The sequence below is a fragment of the Euphorbia lathyris genome, chromosome 2, assembly GCF_963576675.1.
Source record: "Euphorbia lathyris chromosome 2, ddEupLath1.1, whole genome shotgun sequence".
NCBI lineage: Eukaryota > Viridiplantae > Streptophyta > Magnoliopsida > Malpighiales > Euphorbiaceae > Euphorbia > Euphorbia lathyris.
The window spans coordinates 122,063,586-122,082,233 of NC_088911.1; the positions used below are offsets into that span (position 1 = coordinate 122,063,586).

General features: G+C 34.9%; 1 protein-coding gene across 1 annotated transcript; it reads right to left on the reverse strand.

Moving 5' to 3' along the window:
- Positions 1-1,645: 1,645 nt before the first annotated feature.
- LOC136219764 (long chain acyl-CoA synthetase 6, peroxisomal-like) lies at positions 1,646-13,684 on the reverse strand. Its single transcript, XM_066007294.1, has 23 exons — positions 13,324-13,684; positions 11,688-11,748; positions 11,511-11,588; positions 11,323-11,394; positions 11,151-11,232; positions 10,885-10,990; positions 10,723-10,799; positions 7,231-7,275; positions 7,025-7,111; positions 6,415-6,504; positions 6,225-6,304; positions 6,035-6,128; positions 5,534-5,622; positions 5,356-5,444; positions 4,096-4,225; positions 3,880-3,998; positions 3,653-3,776; positions 3,481-3,567; positions 3,137-3,240; positions 2,960-3,045; positions 2,464-2,550; positions 2,206-2,292; positions 1,646-2,095 (listed from the first exon to the last, which is right to left on the reverse strand). The coding sequence occupies exons 1-23, from the start codon at positions 13,430-13,432 to the stop codon at positions 1,997-1,999; spliced, it is 2,082 nt and encodes a 693-aa protein (XP_065863366.1). The 5' UTR covers positions 13,433-13,684; the 3' UTR covers positions 1,646-1,996.
- Between the last annotated feature and the right edge of the window lie 4,964 nt (positions 13,685-18,648).

Consider the following 18,648-nt stretch of genomic DNA (forward strand, 5'->3'; position numbering starts at 1 on the left):
CCGTAAAAACATTTCCCCGGATTCGTATCACGACATGAAATCTTCAATAGAGCTATTTCTCCACATAAACACATTTTCACCATCATAATATCCCAAAACTTTGAATCAAGAAATCACTAAAAAACCGAATAGGAATAACAAAAAGAAGAAAAAAAAGTTAAAGAATTGAGGATTTTGTTACTTAAATACTGATTTTTTTTTTATCCAAAGATCTGATTATCAAATTTCACGAGCGTTTGCAGCTTTTTTATTTCACGTGTTTCTTCAATTGCAATGCGTGTCAACAATTTGGGGTTATGTTTTATAATTGGAAAAGTTTGAGGGGTTATGTTTGACAATTGGACAAGTTTAAGAGGTAAGTTGTTACAATTGAAAGTTGGAGGGGACAGTTGCAAAATTTGAACAAGTTCAGTGGGTTATTTTTATATTAGGCCTTATTATTATTAATCAAATAATTTATATTTTTTTCTTTTAAAATGAAAATTCACTATTTTTAAGTTTAATTTAAATATATTAAATGTATCAATTTTTTCCCTATCCTTCTAGTAACTTACAAAGTTGATATCAAAATTGAAAGGATATGAAACAGGTACAACTAAACTAGTGTTTGTTTGCTATACGTAAGTATACATTTATGCCGAACAGTTTTTAGTTACTTTAATCAATTTCAATTAATGGAGAATAATTATTTTGAATCCCTCACTCAACTTTGAATATAAGCACTCAAATTCTTCAATGGACCAATGTGTGGAAAAGAGATGCAGAATATACATGAATTATTGGTCCCTGAATTTGTCAACCAATTTTTCAAAATGTCACGAAATTCAGTTGAACACTTACATTTTTCAATTTTATTTTCACCAAGTCAATTTTGGATAACCATTCTATCCAAGAAAATAGCAAAATATTAGTTCAAAAGATTAACCAATTAAAGTTAGTTTGAGTAATAAAGTCAATCATTTAAATTAAACATTAAGTAAAAAAGATTGATAATAACCTCAAAATAGAAAAATTCAAAAGTAAAAAAGTACAATTATTTAAAACTACATTTTCATGGAACCACCGGTTTTTATTTTCCAATCACTATTTTCGATCGAAGCTTTCTCTATTTTCTAAACATCCATTTTTGTAAAGCAAATTGAAGTAATGACATTTTGAAAATTTGTTGAAATGCATTTATTCAAGGAACCAGCGATGAAGACAGTGTAACTAACAAGCTCATTCCCACCTGCAATTCAAATCACCCCTACATTTTACAAACATATATGAATCACAGACCTTTCAACCTATGTTAGTTACTTTTGCCTTTTTCTCTAACCTCCAAAAATATTTACCTTATAAAGAATTTGACAATTTTGGTAAATTTTGGTTTGTTTTCTGGCTTTATTTTATTTTTATATTCATGATTTATGGAAAGAAGCACATATTGTAACGACTCGGTCCGAAGTGGGTGGCGCCGGCTAGAATGCCTGAGCAAAAAGCGGCCCTAAGGGATGATGATAAGAGCAGGAATGAACTGAATCTCACATCAAAATGGATAAGGAGTGATTGACTTATTAGTAAGTTAGGAATCAAATACATGAACACGTTTTAAAACCGTGAAACCTAAGGTATTGGATTTGGACCAGAGCAAATAATATCTATATGGTATTGAACCAGAGTGTTACATATATACTTTGGATTAGAATAAAAAGAGTTGATATCTCGTATAATGCATGAACTAACACACATTTTAATACATTAATTTGGACTATTCATTAATGCTATATGATCCCATTATTAACATTATAGTCCCTCGATTTTATTTCGTGATAAAAAAAATCTTTAAACTTTACATCATATTATCATCAAAGGTACAATATTAGAAAACTAATCATATTTTCCTATAATTAAATCTGTTGAGAATAAATAAATCGGAAAGTGAAGCGGCGGGTCTTCATTTATTGCCGTGTGAAGGATGATACGATGTCGTTGCCCCAAAATATGCTTGTAAATTTCACAGCTTGCCTTTAGGGGATATATCAGAAGCAGATAGATCTGCATACATTTTCACTATTGCAGTCTCAAAGTATGACTTGGCCTGTGGTCTTTTAACCTGAAACAAAACATGCATAATCAGTCAGACATTGTCAAGGTAAAATCTTTCACGACATACAATCTGACTCGAGTTTCTTTTTTTCGTTCCAAGAAGATGGAAGAACTAGCCTTGAATGTTGGAGTGAGAAGACCATTCTCCATTGTAAATGGTTCTGCCACTAGAGTTATGGCCTTTGCAAATTCAAAACCTCGGAGCTGTGACAAAATTTGCCAAGGTTATTGTGTAAGGTTATCTATATATTTCACACAATTATATATAATATAAAAGCACTGATCGTGTCAGTCGAGGTTGTCTATGTAAACTGTGTTATCGTGTAAAAATTGCAAAAAGAATTAACTGCCTTGTTATTTCATTCGATGAGTTACCTTAGCTTCTTTTCCAAGAGCATCCATATCTGCAAGAACAGCAGCCTTAGCTCTTGGATCATTACATAATTGCTCCAAATTGTCGTACTGCAATCAATTGTCGGAGACCGATTAGTAAAAGCTTTAATACACATGGTAACAAGTGAAATGAAGACCATGAGATACATAGTCACAGAAGAGTAGATGATATATCAAAAGTTCACAACTGAAGTTAGATTTTTAATCTTGCTGAAAAGCTGTTCTCATCCAAATGGTTTTCGACTTCGGAAATTTTAAACTTGATTAGGGGAAAAAACAAGTTATAATGTTACATTAATCTAACCATTTCACCTAGGCAGAAAACAAAATATATCGGGCAAAGGTAGGAAAATGCTTTAAATTTCAAATTCTTCGACAATGAGGAAATGCAACATCTGTATGCTACAGGCAGAACACTGTAACACTAACTCAATTTTTTGTCATAAAACTCAAACTTCTGAAAAGAAAAATATACCACCTTAATGCCTTCGGAAGAAGCCCAAGCTTTTATCACTTCAGGGTCCACTGCAACAATGGCTACCAAGGAGGATTTCAGGCTATCCCCTAGCAACAGAAGCATAAAGAGTTAACATGTAGAGTATAGAGATGAGGTCAAGAGAGAGACGGAGAGATGCACGAAACAAAATCTGCCTACCATAAACAAAACACTGGGCAATGAATTTGCATTTTGCATACACATTCTCAATTTTTTCCGGCGCTATGTACTCTCCCTGCGCCAACTTAAACATGTTCTTCTTTCTGTACCAACAAAGAAGTGATTCTATTAAAATTCGGAGGCATCACATGCTCCAAAAATTAAGTTCTAAGCTCCAAAGAAGAAAATCCTAAATAACTTTATGAATTCATCTTACTATCCGGAAGGTAAGCTTCCCTCAAGTGAAGTGCTTTTCATGTCTACCAGAATACAAGGCACATGCTTGTGATACAGTGATAATTACAAATTCAATCAAAGAATAATTGATAAAACATCATTTTCACCTATCGATAATCTTTAAACGGCCTCCAGGGAGCCATAATCCTATATCTCCAGTATGAAGCCACCCATCTTCATCAATTACTTTTCTCCTGCATGGCATTCATTATGTTAAGAGACTCATCATCCCATGACCATGCCACTAGTATAAAACCAAGCCAAAGGTAAGGAAATTACGTCTGTGCTTCATCTTTATGATAACCTTGAAAAACAATGGGACCCCTTACACAAATTTCACCACGAGGATAGGGTTGATCATCAGATGTATAGTTCATTTCTGGAACATCCACAAGCTTTACTTCTGAAAAAGTAATACCGATTACAATATTGTTATTCCAAGCGCACGAGAAAAACAGATCACCATGAGCAACTGTTTTTGGTTTGCTATGCATGGCATAACTCACCACAGGCTGGATTAGGAGAGCCAACATGGCCAATTGAGTCATCAGTCTCGTCTACGGAACTTATAACACAAGAGGTCTCAGTCATTCCATATCCTTCAGTTACACGGCCACCAAAGCAGCTGCAAATTAACACAAACATTCACATAATAATTTTATTTAAAAGAAGGAGAAGCTCCGTGCCAATAGCATACACTATGCTAGAATCAATCAACTTACATCTTCAAGAACTCCATGACATCAGGAGACAAGGGTGAAGCACCTGATCCAATAAATCGGACTCGTCCACCAAGTCTTCCCTTTATCTTATTAAATACTAATCTGTCCCACATTGGAGATGGATTCCTACCTGCAACAATAGTACTAATAACAATCCAATGCAAAATAATATCACCATCACCTCTAATCTCTTTAGACTAGTTACTCATCACACTCTATGTAGAAAATTTTGAGGTATGCTTTCCTTGAATCCTGTACTATCTTTCTCTATTGAACTTCAGCATAAGATAACAATCTACTTGTGCTTGTCCACCAAGTCAAGGGGTTAAATGCACCATTGGTCACTGAACTTATATGGTTGTCTCAAAATGGTCACTCAACTTCAATTTGTCTCAATAAAATCACTCAACTTTGAGTTTTGTCTCAATTAGGTCACTCCGACGATTTCAATGATTAAAAAACATTGGAATGATGATGTAAGTGACACGTCAATATGAGACAACTCATATTTCTAACCGAAACGACACCTGACATCCACATATGCGCCACCTGGCTATCATATGTCGATTACTTTTATTAAAAATTTAGTTTTTTTCATAAAAATACCCGACGTGGTTGTCACATTTTGTTTCGGTTAGAGATTTGGGTTAACTTATGTTGATGTGTTACACATGTCATTATTTCGATGCGTTTTAACCACTAAAATCGGCGGAGTGACCCAATTGAGACAAAACTCAAAGTTGAGTGATTTTATTGAGATAAATTGAAATTGAGTGACCATTTTGAGACAACCATATAAGTTCAGTGACCAATGGTGCATTTAACCCCCAAGTCAAGCCCAATGGATTCGCACAAGGCATGCTACATGTATAATGTATTCATGAACGCTTAGATACAAATGCTACAAGTTTGATATTTTAAAGCAATCAACTGTGAGATGCATACATGCATCTATATTAAATACTTTTCCTTGCAAAGGTAGCTTAATTGTTTTGAATGGAACAAAAATATGATTTTGAAATGGGTATTTTTCTATTGTGTTATTCTTGACCTCAAAATTCACCTTCAATACAAATGCCGAAAAAATTCACTTGCTTTTAAAAGTTATGCCTTGAATTCAAAAAGTCCGAAATGCATCTTAATAAGAGCTTTAAATTATTTTGTAACTTGGAAATTCACTATGCAATTTTGGTACATAAATTCCATCATACAAGAGGAAAATCTCAATAACAGAGGCCTCAAGAAGTACTACTGATTTACCATTCAAAATTGCTTGCTTTTTAGCATTGTAAGCAGCATTAAATAATCTCTCCTTTAATGCACCAGAGGTCTTTACAGCATTGGTAATACTGCAAGTCAAGGTGTTTGGCTCAATCATCAGCGAAGAAAATAATTGCAATAAGATTGGTAATTCAACAGCAACAGACAATAACCTCACCCAGCATATATTCTATTATACAGACGAGGAACACTGCAGAAGATAGTTGGTCTTAGAGCAACCATATCATCCATTAGTTTCAAATTGTCCTGCACATATAGGTCATAGAACATCATTGATTACTCTCAGTAATGAAAACAAACAATACTGTCTAAGAGAACATGTAAGTGAGTTGCTGAAAGGCTTCATGGATACGGAAAATACATAAGCTGTTTAATTTGGATTAAAATGATTATAAGTTAAAAAGTGATGTGTTTTATAAGGTAACTTATGAAAAAGGTGACAAAAGAATGCTTGATATATAACACATTCATATAGGCAGTGTCACTGCCTAAGACAGACACCAATTTAAGGGACCAACCTATGACCGAACATGAAAAATGAATGTTTTCACCTATCCAACAAAGTAAAAATTCAAGCAGCGTATATCACATTGCAGAAAGATAATGATATAAATTCTTATGCCATTGAATATTTCAAGACTTCAGCGCAGTGTCATACCCCCTGGTAGAATCCAACAGCAACTCCATAATATACTGTGATGACCTGGTTTGCCCGTTCATAAATGTGAGCCAAAGGCAGATATGAAATGTAACTGGCAAAATGACAAGTTATTCAGCCAAGGAAAAGCAGTTAGATTGTAACTGCTGCCTCAATCTTGTAGTTCATAGAAAAAGTTTGTAATACTCACACATCTGATGGGTCGAATTTTGTAGCAAGACTGCTTCCGGCAACATTAGCAATCAAGTTTTCATGGGACAATGCGGCTCCCTAGCCAGATATTATCAATAATTTGTTTTTAGTTGCAACAAGCAGTTAAATCAATTACAGAAATCTCTGACTTCGGAATCAGAAAGATGAAGTTCAAGGAGTAGTCATACCTTTGGTGTCCCGGTTGTGCCACTTGTATAGCAAATTGTCGCAACGTCTTCAGGTTTTGGTGGGCAAAATGGCTGAATGTTACTGCGGCCCTAAATAGGAACCAATCACATGAGAAAGAAGTTATGCTAATGATAGGCAAATTAAGTGGCACTCGAGCCAGAGTTGCGAGAAACTATAAAAAAAAAAAGGGCGGCCCGGTCGCACTAAGCGTCCCCGCTGAGCGAGGGTCCGGAGAGGGGTCCCACCACAAGGGTGTACTGGGGGCAAGCCTTCCCCTGCCAATTTATTTGGCAAGAGGCTGCTCCTAAGACTCGAACCCGTGACCTCTTGGTCACACGACAACAACGTTTACCGTTGCGAGAAACTATAGTTGAAAAAATTATGGCGAACATAACTGATAATTGTTTGAAAAAAAATTTGTATTTCTTAAAATTAGATCGTAACAGAATATGACTATGACTTTAAAAGATAATGGCATCCATAAAAATTTTGCAACGTTATAATTACTTAAAGAGAAACATACGACATGATTTAGTGTGTGTGGGTGTGTGTTATACACAAAAAGTAGAAACAATCAACAATGCTATACATGAAGAAATATGGAATTACCTGACTAAGCAGTTTTGAATATGTTATGATCTTAACTCCAGTCGAGGATGGAAGAGACGGCAGTTGATCATCCATCCCTCCAACAACCTATGTAACAGGACAAGCACATAAGAACACTCTCTAGTACGAAATTGACTGCATCTTTAGCAAAAAAACATCATCAATGCACAAAGATTCAATCAAGAGAGATCAATATGATTTCTTACCACTATTAGACGCACAGTTGGAATTTCAGACAAGAAGCTCAGCATCTGCAAAAAAAAAAAAAAAAGTAATAACAGTAACAATCATTGTGGAAGGAAAATCAGAAGCATCCATTTTGATAAATGAGTAATTAGAAATATTTATCAGAGAAGAGGCTTTTGAGCATGATTTTACTTATTTTATGACATGAGCATCGAGGAAGTGACTAGAATAAACAAGAAAATATTAGGTCACCCTTCTTTTGTCTTGAGAGGATAAAACTAAAGTGACTGGCAGTTAAAAATATATAAAAGATATGAATCTTCTTGTTCAATACATGAAAGGTACATTAAGAATGTTTCATTGAAAGCATTATGGATCAAAAGTTTAGCATTTGAACTTTTGACAGTACACACATACATATATATCTAGATATATTGCACTCTCAAAGGAACTCATATCACCTAAAAGAAAACATGTGCATGAAGATTAGATTATTAAGAATCAATCATTCATGTCCAAATGCAATAACATCATTGGTCATGTATCCCCCTCATTTGGGATGCAGGCATTGAACTCAGTTGAAGAGCTCAAGAAATTTAGCATAGATTGGAACACTGTTATAACTGTTGGAAATGTGCCTTAGTTAATTTATTATGAGATAATGTTTTATTTAATTATTTTGAATTGAATTCAGGAGAAGTTATTTAGTTATTGCATATGTTTAGGAGAAGTTACGGAAGTCAGTTGTAACTGATGTCTGTATTGATGTATAAATTTCCTGAAGTTCAATAGAAGTTTATGTTGGTTCCAAACTCTTAAATATTAATTACTACAAATTGGTATCAGAGCATATTATCTTGAGGGATCTGTGAGAATGGAAGCAGATGCAGTATCTTTTAATCAGGTTGCTGCACTAGTTTTTGATGGCCAGAATTATCAAGCTTGGGCTATTAAAATGAAGGTTTATCTTGAAGCATTGGATCTTTGGGAGGCTGTAGAAGAAGATTATGAAGTTGCTCCGCTTCCACTAAATCCAACAATGGCACTGATAAAGAATCATAAGGAGAGAAAGACAAGGAAGTCAAAAGCTAAAGCCTGTCTTTTTTATTCTGTTTCCAACACCATATTTACTAGAATTATGAGTCTGGAATATGGGACTACATCAAGAAGGAGTACCAGGGAAATGAAAGAACCAAGAACATGCAGGTGCTCAATTTGATTAGAGAATTTGAGATGCTGAAGATGTGACAAGTTGATGGGCATCGTTAACAAAGTTAGGCTGCTTGGTAAGGAGTTCTCTGATGAGAGAATTGTCCAAAAAATCTTTGTTACTTTGCCAGAAAAATATGAGTCTAAGATTTCTTCTTTGGAGGAGTCTAAAGATCTGTCAAACATATCTTTGGCAGAATTAGTGAATGCTTTACAGGCTCAAGAGCAAAGGAGAATGATGAGAAAAGAAGAAATGGTAGAGGGTGCTTTCAAGGCCAAAACTGAAAGTTCAGGAGGCAGCGAAGACAAAAATTACAAGGAGAAGAAGAAGAACAAGTTCAGCAGTGATAACAAAAATGATGTGAGCACACCTTGCCCACATTGCAAGAAGATGAATCATATGGCAAAAAGATGCTGGTGGCGGCCTGACATCAAGTGCAGGAAATGTGGTAATATGGGCCACATGGAAAAGGTTTGCAGATCACAACAAAGTGAAGCCGCAAAAGTTACAGAAGAACAAGATGAAGAGCAACTCTTTGTGGCAACGTGTTTTGCAATTAACAACACCTTCAGTGATGCGTGGTTGATAGATAGTGGTTGCACAAATCACATGACCAACGATCAAACTCTTTTCACAGAAATAGATAAAACTCTCATTTCTAAAGTCAAAATTGGAAATGGTGAGTTTATCTCAGTGAAAGGAAAAGGAACAGTGGCCATTGAAAGCTTAGCAGGTGTAAAACATATTACTGATGTTTTATACGTGCCTGACATTGATCAAAACTTGCTTAGTGTTGGACACCTTGTTGAAAAGGGCTTCAAAGTTATTTTTGAAGACAAGTGGTGCTTCATCAAGGATACAAGGGGCAAATATGTGTTTAAAGTGAAGATGAAAGCCAAAAGTTTTGCCTTGAATTTGATGGAGGATGAGCAAGCAACACCAGCAAGTCATGTTAGCAATCAACTTACAACACCTTACACACCACAACAGAACGGTGTAAGTGAGAGAAAGAATCGGAGTGTCATGGAGATGGCTAGATGCATGCTTCATGAAAAGGAATTGCCAAAAAGTGTTTGGGCGGAAGCAACAAGTACTGCAGGTTTTCTACAAAACAGGCTGCCCACTAGAGCTGTGCAAGGAAAAACACCATTTGAGGCATGGTTCAGCACTTCAAAAGCTAACAGAATTTTCCAACCACAAAATGGGAAAATTATTGTGAGCCCAAATGTCAAGTTCATGGAAGATAAACAATGGAGTTGGGAGGAGTCACTTGAAAGGCAATCTCCAACAAATTTGCAGATTCTTGATGAAAAGATGGATGATGTTCCTGTTCGTGGCACAAGATCTCTATCTAATATCTATGAAAGAAGTAATGTTTCTGTTTTTGAGCCATCGGAATTTAAAGAAGCCGAGAAGGATGACAAATGGATAGAAGCCATGAAAGAAGAGTTTCATATGATTGAGAAGAATGACACTTGGGAGCTAGTTGACATGCCTCAAAATAGAAAGAAAATTGGAGTTAAATGGGTTTTCGGAACCAAACTCAATGCTGATGGTTCTGTCAACAAACACAAAGCGAGGCTAGTTGTTAAAGGGAAGTTTCTGGTGTGGATTTTTCAGAAACTTTTGCTCCTGTTGCAGGCTTGGACACCATCAGAATGTTATTGGCATTGGCTGCACAAAATGGATGGAAGCTTTACCAATTCGATGTTAAATCAGCCTTTCTAAATGGCTATCTTCTTGAAGAAATTTTTGTTGAGCAGCCAGAAGGTTTTGTAAATACTAAGGCAATGAGGAGTTTGTTGGAAATGTGCCTTAGTTAATTTATTATGAGATAATGTTTTATTTAATTATTTTGAATTCAGGAGAAGTTATTTAGTTAATGCATACGTTTAGGAGAAGTTATGGAAGTCAGTTGTAACTGATGTCTGTATTGATGTATAAATTTCCTGAAGTTCAATAGAAGTTTATGTTGGTTCCAAACTCTTAAATATTAATTACTACAGACATATAAAGAAAACAACAAACATCAATCCGCGATGACCTGCTGGTCTTGTAATTTTTGATCAATTGAGTAGCATAATTGTTCAGTCTGTTATTGGAACAGCAATGCAAGTGCATTTGCTTCATGTGCAACATAATAGTAATTCTAAACCTAATAAAAAGCACCGTTGCATATATTTATCAATTACATCTCTGCAACCAAAAAGAAACTTCAATTAAAAAAAAATATCATTTATCATGTTATATTCTTGAGATAAGATTACATCTAAGACATTTGCCGATTCCATATATAACTCACTGTGTGTAAAGTTTGGGGCACACAAAATATCGCTTGAACGTCAGCATGATTTACAATGTACTTTACAGCATCTGGACCTGCAGAGTGAGCAACAGTTATCTTTAAGATTCAAATATGTGACAGAAATGAACTCGAATTTTGTTTTTTTCACCAGTGACAGACCAAGAGTGTCATATAAAGGAACTGATATATAACAGTATGCAGAGCAGGCATGATCAACAATGAGCCACTCTGGTCTGTTGATGAAATACAATCCAATACAAGATCCCTGTCACAATCAAATAAATAAATTATCAGATTTCAAGAGGGATCAATCAGAGAATCTCAGTTGGGTATCTGAATGAAGAATTCGCATCTAAATATAAAATCGAATGACTAGGACAACACTGGAAACTTATTTTAGCATCCGATTGTGTCTTCATACTCACCTTTTGTATTCCATGATACCTTAGGCCAGAACCTATTGCTGTCCGTGCAGTACCTGCTTCTCCATATGTCATCCATTTATAGCTAGCATGACGTAGGGGGGAAAAGGGTGAGGTGAATGTAGGCAGTAGCAACCAAAAATATAGAAAATCATTAAGCTTATACGGAACTTACTCTCCTACTGTTCCATCAACCCGAATTCGTGTACCCAGATATTTGTAATCTCGGAAAGTATCAACTGCTCGCCTATATTCACAGAGTTGGACCATCTTTAGCTTATAAGAGTGTTAACTCGATACTCCAAATTCTACAGAAAGACGCAGCTATAACTTGCACAAGTCATGCAGAGAATGGATTCTTACACAAAATTATCATGCAATGTACCAATATCCGGATGATCAGGAAATCTGCTCACTAGCTTCAAAGGAGAACGGACAGACCTGCCACATGAAAAAGAAATGAAATGTAAATGAAAAATAACAAATGATTAAATCAGAGACAATGAAGACAAAACACAAGAATAATGCCTAAACAAGCACCTGTATACATTCCATTTGCCCGTCTGTAATTTCTCTGGAAGCGCAACACTGTAACCCTGCTCTGTTTGGAGTACAGTATCAGCATCAACAGCATTGAAGTACATATACAAAGCAAAAAATGGAAAGGGAAAAAATACATAAAAAAAAAAAACAGAAAATGCAGCCAACCAGGCTGAAGTACATTTACATTGGTCATTAAACTTAGGTTTTTTTTTTCTTAAATCCAAATAAAGTTTTTACCTCCTACCTCCCCAAGGTTCGGACCAGGAACATCCAGCTTTAAACATTAGCTGATTACTGTCAGGCCCAACCCCTTGGGGCATTAAACTTAGGTTATTATCTTATCTCTGCAAGGATTTTTTCAGGCAATGATCCTTGATAATCTACCAAAGACTGATATTTTGGGACGTGTATTACGTGACATATATCAGTCAGAATGATAATAATCTTTTTCTTTCATTATTATGCTATGAAAAGCTTTTAGAAGAGGTTATCAGCATATCCAAATAACAGTTTTTGCCGAAATGTTGAATTGGTATTGGTCTCTTCTATTTGGATGGAAGAATGCACAACATTTGAAGGCCTAACAGTCTCCAATGTGTCTCCATTGACGTATCAGACTGCTACCAACTCTAATTTTTTCCCTTCCATTGCTATTAGATTCCCTGAATTCTCCTTGGGAAGTTTTCTGCTATTGTATAAAAAAAAAAAATGACAGGAATCCCAACCTCTTATTCTCTCAAATTATACCAGCTTGGTCCAAACTTATAACCCCTAAGAAACACCTTTAAATAGCAATGATTTGAAGCTTGTTCATGAGTTGCAACCTTAAACACCACAGATGTCCCCTGACTACATATATCAGAATCCGGCATATAACTTTCAATCACTTCATCACACACTTCAGCTGGTGGTCACATCCTAGGAAGGCACAGTGGCGAAAACCACACACAATTCACAATCCGGGGGACTTCTTTAAATCCCTAAATCATTTCGTATACATAGTCTCACTATAATATAAGTTAAACCCCCCTCCTCTCCACGCATTCAAACTTTAGTCCTGATAATAAATCTTAAATCTTTATCGTTTGGGTGCCCCTCTTAACATTTGCAACCACATAAAAATTGGACTTCAGGGTGGAATTAGCTTTTTCAGGAGACATAATAAAAAATAAATAAATGTTTGTTGAAATAACAACCTATTAAGGCTTTAGCTGGGATAGACTCTTTTATGGCGATAGTTGTCTGGGCACTCAAAACTATCAGTTAACTACTTAACTGACTCTTAGGACCCCTATGACAATAAATAGTAAGGAAATTTAAAATTGATAGCATAACTTGCCCAACTGCTATCTCCTATCCAAAACAGAAAAGGGAAATAATCAATTATTGCACCAGTGCAGAGAACATGAAAATAGCAAGGAAAAAATAAAACCTAGAGAACTGTAATTGTCAAAGTAAACATACTTCAACCCAGAAATTAATCACCTCGTTCATAAAATAGAACAAAAAAACGAACAGAAACACCAATTAGAATGATCTATGCCCTTTTAAGAAAGATCAACCTCCTCATAACCAATCAAATCTGGAGAAGGGTCAAATGAAAAACTGAAGTGCATCAGAAGGAGAGAGTTACCAGAGCAAAACTCGGCAGCTGTGGTGTTTAAATGGAGCTGAGAAGGAGAATCACCGGCGTCGATAAGGTGGTCATTGATGGCTTGAATACGCCGCTGAGCTGAATCCATATTGATGTTGATAGCAGCAGCAAGAATTACAAAGGTAGTTAATAAGCAAAGTATATATGGTTTGTGTTTGTTTCCCGGGAATCAGAGATTGAGAATTGTGAAGAGATAAATAAGGATGGCACGCTTTTCAATAATGATAATGATGAATGGATCAACCGTTAGAGATGACAAAACTACCTTCTTCTTAATACTGATTTGATTTCTTCTCTGTTATAGCTTAGCGTGGCGATTTCTTGTCGTGAAATGAATTCATTGCCGGCTCAGTTTACTTTTATCCTTCATTTTTTTTATTCTTATCATTTTTTTAGCAATTATAATTGTCATTATTTTTTAATTAAAATTATTACTCGTTTTGCCATTCCTCAAGCTCTTCAACTTTTTATTGCTTTTACTGCGAGCTAAGGATTGGGTTCATATAGGGTTCGGTGTTTGACTCGATAAAAATTCAGCGGTTCAATTTATAAATGAGCCGTGTGAACACGATTTAGAAGCTCCATTCATTAACGAGCCGAGTTTGAGCACAATAAAACTCGGTTCAAAAACTCATGAACAGGCTCGTGAACAAATTTATGAACAAACTTTATAAAAGCTCATAAATGATATCGAAGGAGATGTTTATTATTTAATAATAGATAGATCTATTTTTTATTTATTGTTTAAAGGGATTAAAATGAGATGTTTAATGTTTATGCATGTAAATTTGTATTTATTTCATTTGTTAAACATATTATTATTTTATCTACTATTATTTCATTCACGGACACAATAAACGAGCTTGTTCATTAACATGCTTAACAAGCTGCTCGCGAGCAAAGCTCGTGAACAAAATAAATGAGCAGTCTGCGAGCTAAGCTCGTGAACAAAATAAACGAGCCAGTTCGTAAACAGCTCGTGAACAAAATAAATGAACAGCCTACGTACTAAGCTTGTGAACAAGATAAACGAGCTGAGCTCATACATTTGAACTTGAACCGAGCTCAAAGCTCGATTCGATATGGCCAACCGAAAATGAGCAGGTCAAAACTCGGCTCCAACAGCCCAAGCTAACCACTTCAAAACATACTCTTTGTACTTTTAAAATCTTAAAAGTATTTTTTTTTTTTATGGAACCATCAAATTTTATAATTCACCATTTTCTTTTAGCTTGATTCTTTAAATAATCATTTTCAGAATAAAAAAAATTAAGAACAGTAGTACCGCAGGGTTTAACCAAAAAAATAAAATAAAATAAAATAAAATTTTAAATTTTCAAAATCATAATAAAAAGTTGAATGGCCTAGGTGTAATTTACCCCAACATATAATTAACAATTATAATTATTAATATCTTTTATTCCTAATACTGATACTTTCCTGAACTTTTTTATAATTAGTTGCATATGATTTGTCCTTGTTTGAAATCTATTTTAATAAATAATTGTCCTTCAAAAGGGAAAAGTACACAGTTGAGAATTTTATTTTTCAATTCAACAAAATAAGTTGTATATTATTCATAAAAAGATATCTATTAAATAATATATATGTAAAAGGTAAAGTCCTTTTTCACTGTAGTTTATGTTTATCAAATGAGAATCTTAAACTAGTTTTATATCTTTAATGATCTACTAACATTGAATTAACAAGTAAACAACAAAGCTAAGTTTAAAAAAAAAGAAAATTTGGTCCATTATCTTTGACAAGTATCACAGCTTTTTTTACAAGAAAAACAAAAGATTTTGAGGCATTAAGTACGCAGTGTTTGGCAAGGGGAATGGAAATGGAGATGTAGTCTTGGATATTCTATAAAGTCTTAATTAACATATCTTAAGATAATGTTTGGTTTGCACGATGGACCAGATCATAAATAAATTAGTATTATTTCATTGAATGGAACGGATAAGAAATGGAATACTTATTTATATTTTAATATTATTCAACTGTTTGGTTCAAAAAATAATGATAAAAGGAATAAGTTTACATTAATGTTCAATGGACTATATGGCCATAGAAAATCTGTTCAATTTCTGATACTTAATATAAATATAATTATAATATTTTAACTAAAATTAATGAGAATAAAGTAGAATAATTATAGGATAGGGTGCAAAAATACCATTAACATTTACAGTCGGGAGCAATTTTATCTCTAACTTCTAAAATGGTACAATTTTATCTCTAAGGTTGGTAGCCAACAACAATTTTATCCATAACGTTGACAAGTTGGCGTAATTTAAGAAATAATGTATCAAATTATCTTCTCAATCATGAATCTTGTCATTTACAATTCAAATGTGCGTCATTTTATCACTCATTAATAACATGTCACAAACATATGATAAAACGAAAAAAAATTTTAAAAAAAATAATGTATTTTATATGAGTTGGAAAAAAATTCAAATATTTCGCCGAATTTAAAATTTTTTAATTTTCAATTCTATTATTAAATCATAAAAAATATGAAATCCTTTTTTTAGAATCAACACACGTGTAATTGGTGCAGAATAAGGAACAACATATCTCAATTTTATAATACTGTCTGGAATTGATCCAACTTGTCAACATTAGGGGTAAAATTGCTCTTGACTGCCAACGTTAGGGGTAAGATTACATCATTTTAGACGTTAGGGTAAAATTGATCCTGGTTGTAAACGTTAGAGGTATTTTTACACTTTATCCCATAATTATATTATGCGTTAAAAAAATTATACGAGAGACAAATAATAGGATGGAAAAATGAGAACAAGAGATTTCTTTCAAGTTTGGTATTACTACGAGAAAAAACTGATGTGATAAAATTTTGATGGGAGAACAAGTATTGAAGAGAAAAAAAGTTATAAATATATTATCCGAAAAATATCAAGATCCATGTGTCTTCATCCTAAATTTATAGGGACGTCTAGAGTAAGGAAGACCATACAATTTTTCAAGGCACATAGACCAACAGAGTAGTCTCTAAATCCTTTTTAGATCAGGACCCTTAAATGATGACTAGGATTAGGGAACCCTAATTTGGATATATTACTAACTATCTAAAATGCGTCCATCAGTCATAAGTTAATACATGTCTTATGAGGAATCTAAGGTAAGTTGCGAGCATATATATATATATATATATATATATACACACACATTGATTATGAAAGTCACATCATATTTGTAGGGAGCACATGTGTAAACTCGTCAGCCGGTGCTCGCAACTTACCTTAGATTATATATATATACACACGCTTTTATTGCAATTTGCTCTCAAATTGCTTAGTGCTCTAATCCTATACTCTCCTAACTTAGGCATCAGAGTGAAGTCGCCAGTTAACAGACTCGCCATAATCTTTTTCTATGGGACATTTTCGTTGATGAAATTTCTAGCAAGGACAGAGCAGGAATTGGGGCTTACATCAAGGGACCCAACGAAATCTCCCTTCAGTACGTTGCGGCGTTGGCCTTCTCCGCCTCCAACACCGTAGCAAAAAAAAATGGAGCCATACTTCAAGGAATGAGAATCCAGAACATCATAAAGCCAGAGAGAGTAGTCCCCAAAAGCAATTTAAAATTAGTGGTCAGCCAACTCTCGAGTAGCTACAAGGCTAAAAAATCCATAATGAAGCAATATTTGGCTTTATCAAGACGACCCATGGCTTCAGGGCAGCAAGAAATGGGGAATGTGGAGACCAAACGTATCCTTAGAGATGAGAACTGTGAAACAAATCAGCTAGCCAAAGTCGCATCGAACCCTAACGGAGCATGACTATCTCTATATCGCATTAAGGTCATACCAAAGCCAATCATCGATGGGGTAGAGGTAATGGCGATATACTTGAGCAATGAGTGGTTCTATCTCATTTTCTCTTACTTGACAACATAAACCTTGCTAGAGGATAGAATGAAATAAATCAAAATCATCCAAAAATCGAGTCGACATGCAATAACAGATGATATTCTCTACTAGAGGTCCTTCTACCACCCATTGATCAAATATGTTGGCTTCACATACACTAAATACATACTAGAAGAGATTCAAGAAGGTTTTTGTGGCAACCATGGAGGCAAAGATACCTTAGTATGGAAAGCTTGACTACAGGGCTTCTACTGGCCCAAGATGACGCAAGATGCAGTTGATTTCGTTAGCAAATGCAAACCTTTCCAAGCTTATTTGCCTCATATCAAAACCCCAACAGAAATAAGAAAAGCCATCCATCCAACATGGCCATTTGCAACACAGGGGCATTGATATAGTAGGGTCTTTCCCCGAAGTGCAGTATCAAAGGAATACCTTATCATAGTCATCAATCACTTTACCAAATGGGTTGAGGCTGAAGCTGTTTCATCCATCACATCCAAATAGATAATTGACTTCATGGACCACTCCATACTTAGTAGGTTTGGAATCCCCCACACTATAATTTCAGATAACCACAAACAATTTGATTTACATGCCTTCAGAACTTACTATGAAAAACTACACATCAAGCTCTGGTTTACCTCAGTATCTCACCCTCAAACTAACAAGGTGAGTAAGGTTATAAACTAAACTATCTTCCACCGACTAAAGACGAGGCTAGAGGCACTCAAAATAACTTAGGTGGAAAAATTGCATAGTTCTCTTTGGGTATACCGAACAACTCCTAGAACCTCTATGGGAGAAACCCCATTCTCCTTTACATACGACTTAGAAGATTTTATTTCGGTAGAATTTGAGCCTCTATCCCAAGATCAATTTTCTATTTAGAAGTAGATAACGAAGGAAATATGTGGGAAAAACTTGACCTACTTGAATAAAAGCAAGATCCTGTGGCAATTAGAATGGTTGCATATAGTTAGCGAATCACAACAGCTCATAATAGGAAACGAGACCTAGGAAATTATATACATGGGATTTAATACTATGAATTGCCAAAGAGTCGCTGGCTTATGAAGGGAAAGGCAAGATGGGAGCTAACTAGGAAGGGTTGTTCTAAGTAAACGAATGCATAAGCACACACACTTACCGTTTGAAGGACTTAACGGGCAAGCTAGTTCCACGAACTTGGAATGTAGCAATCTCTTCATAAATACTACAACTGACCTTCGGTCTCACTACATTGGTCACTTAGGATCCCATCCTTTGATTGTCGATCATGTAAGCATTGTAAAGAATGTTCAACCTAAACATACTTGTAATTATATCTGAACTCCTACCATTTGGCAGCTGAAATTTACATATTAAGGAATACTTCAAATTTTTTCAGAAATCTTTAGATT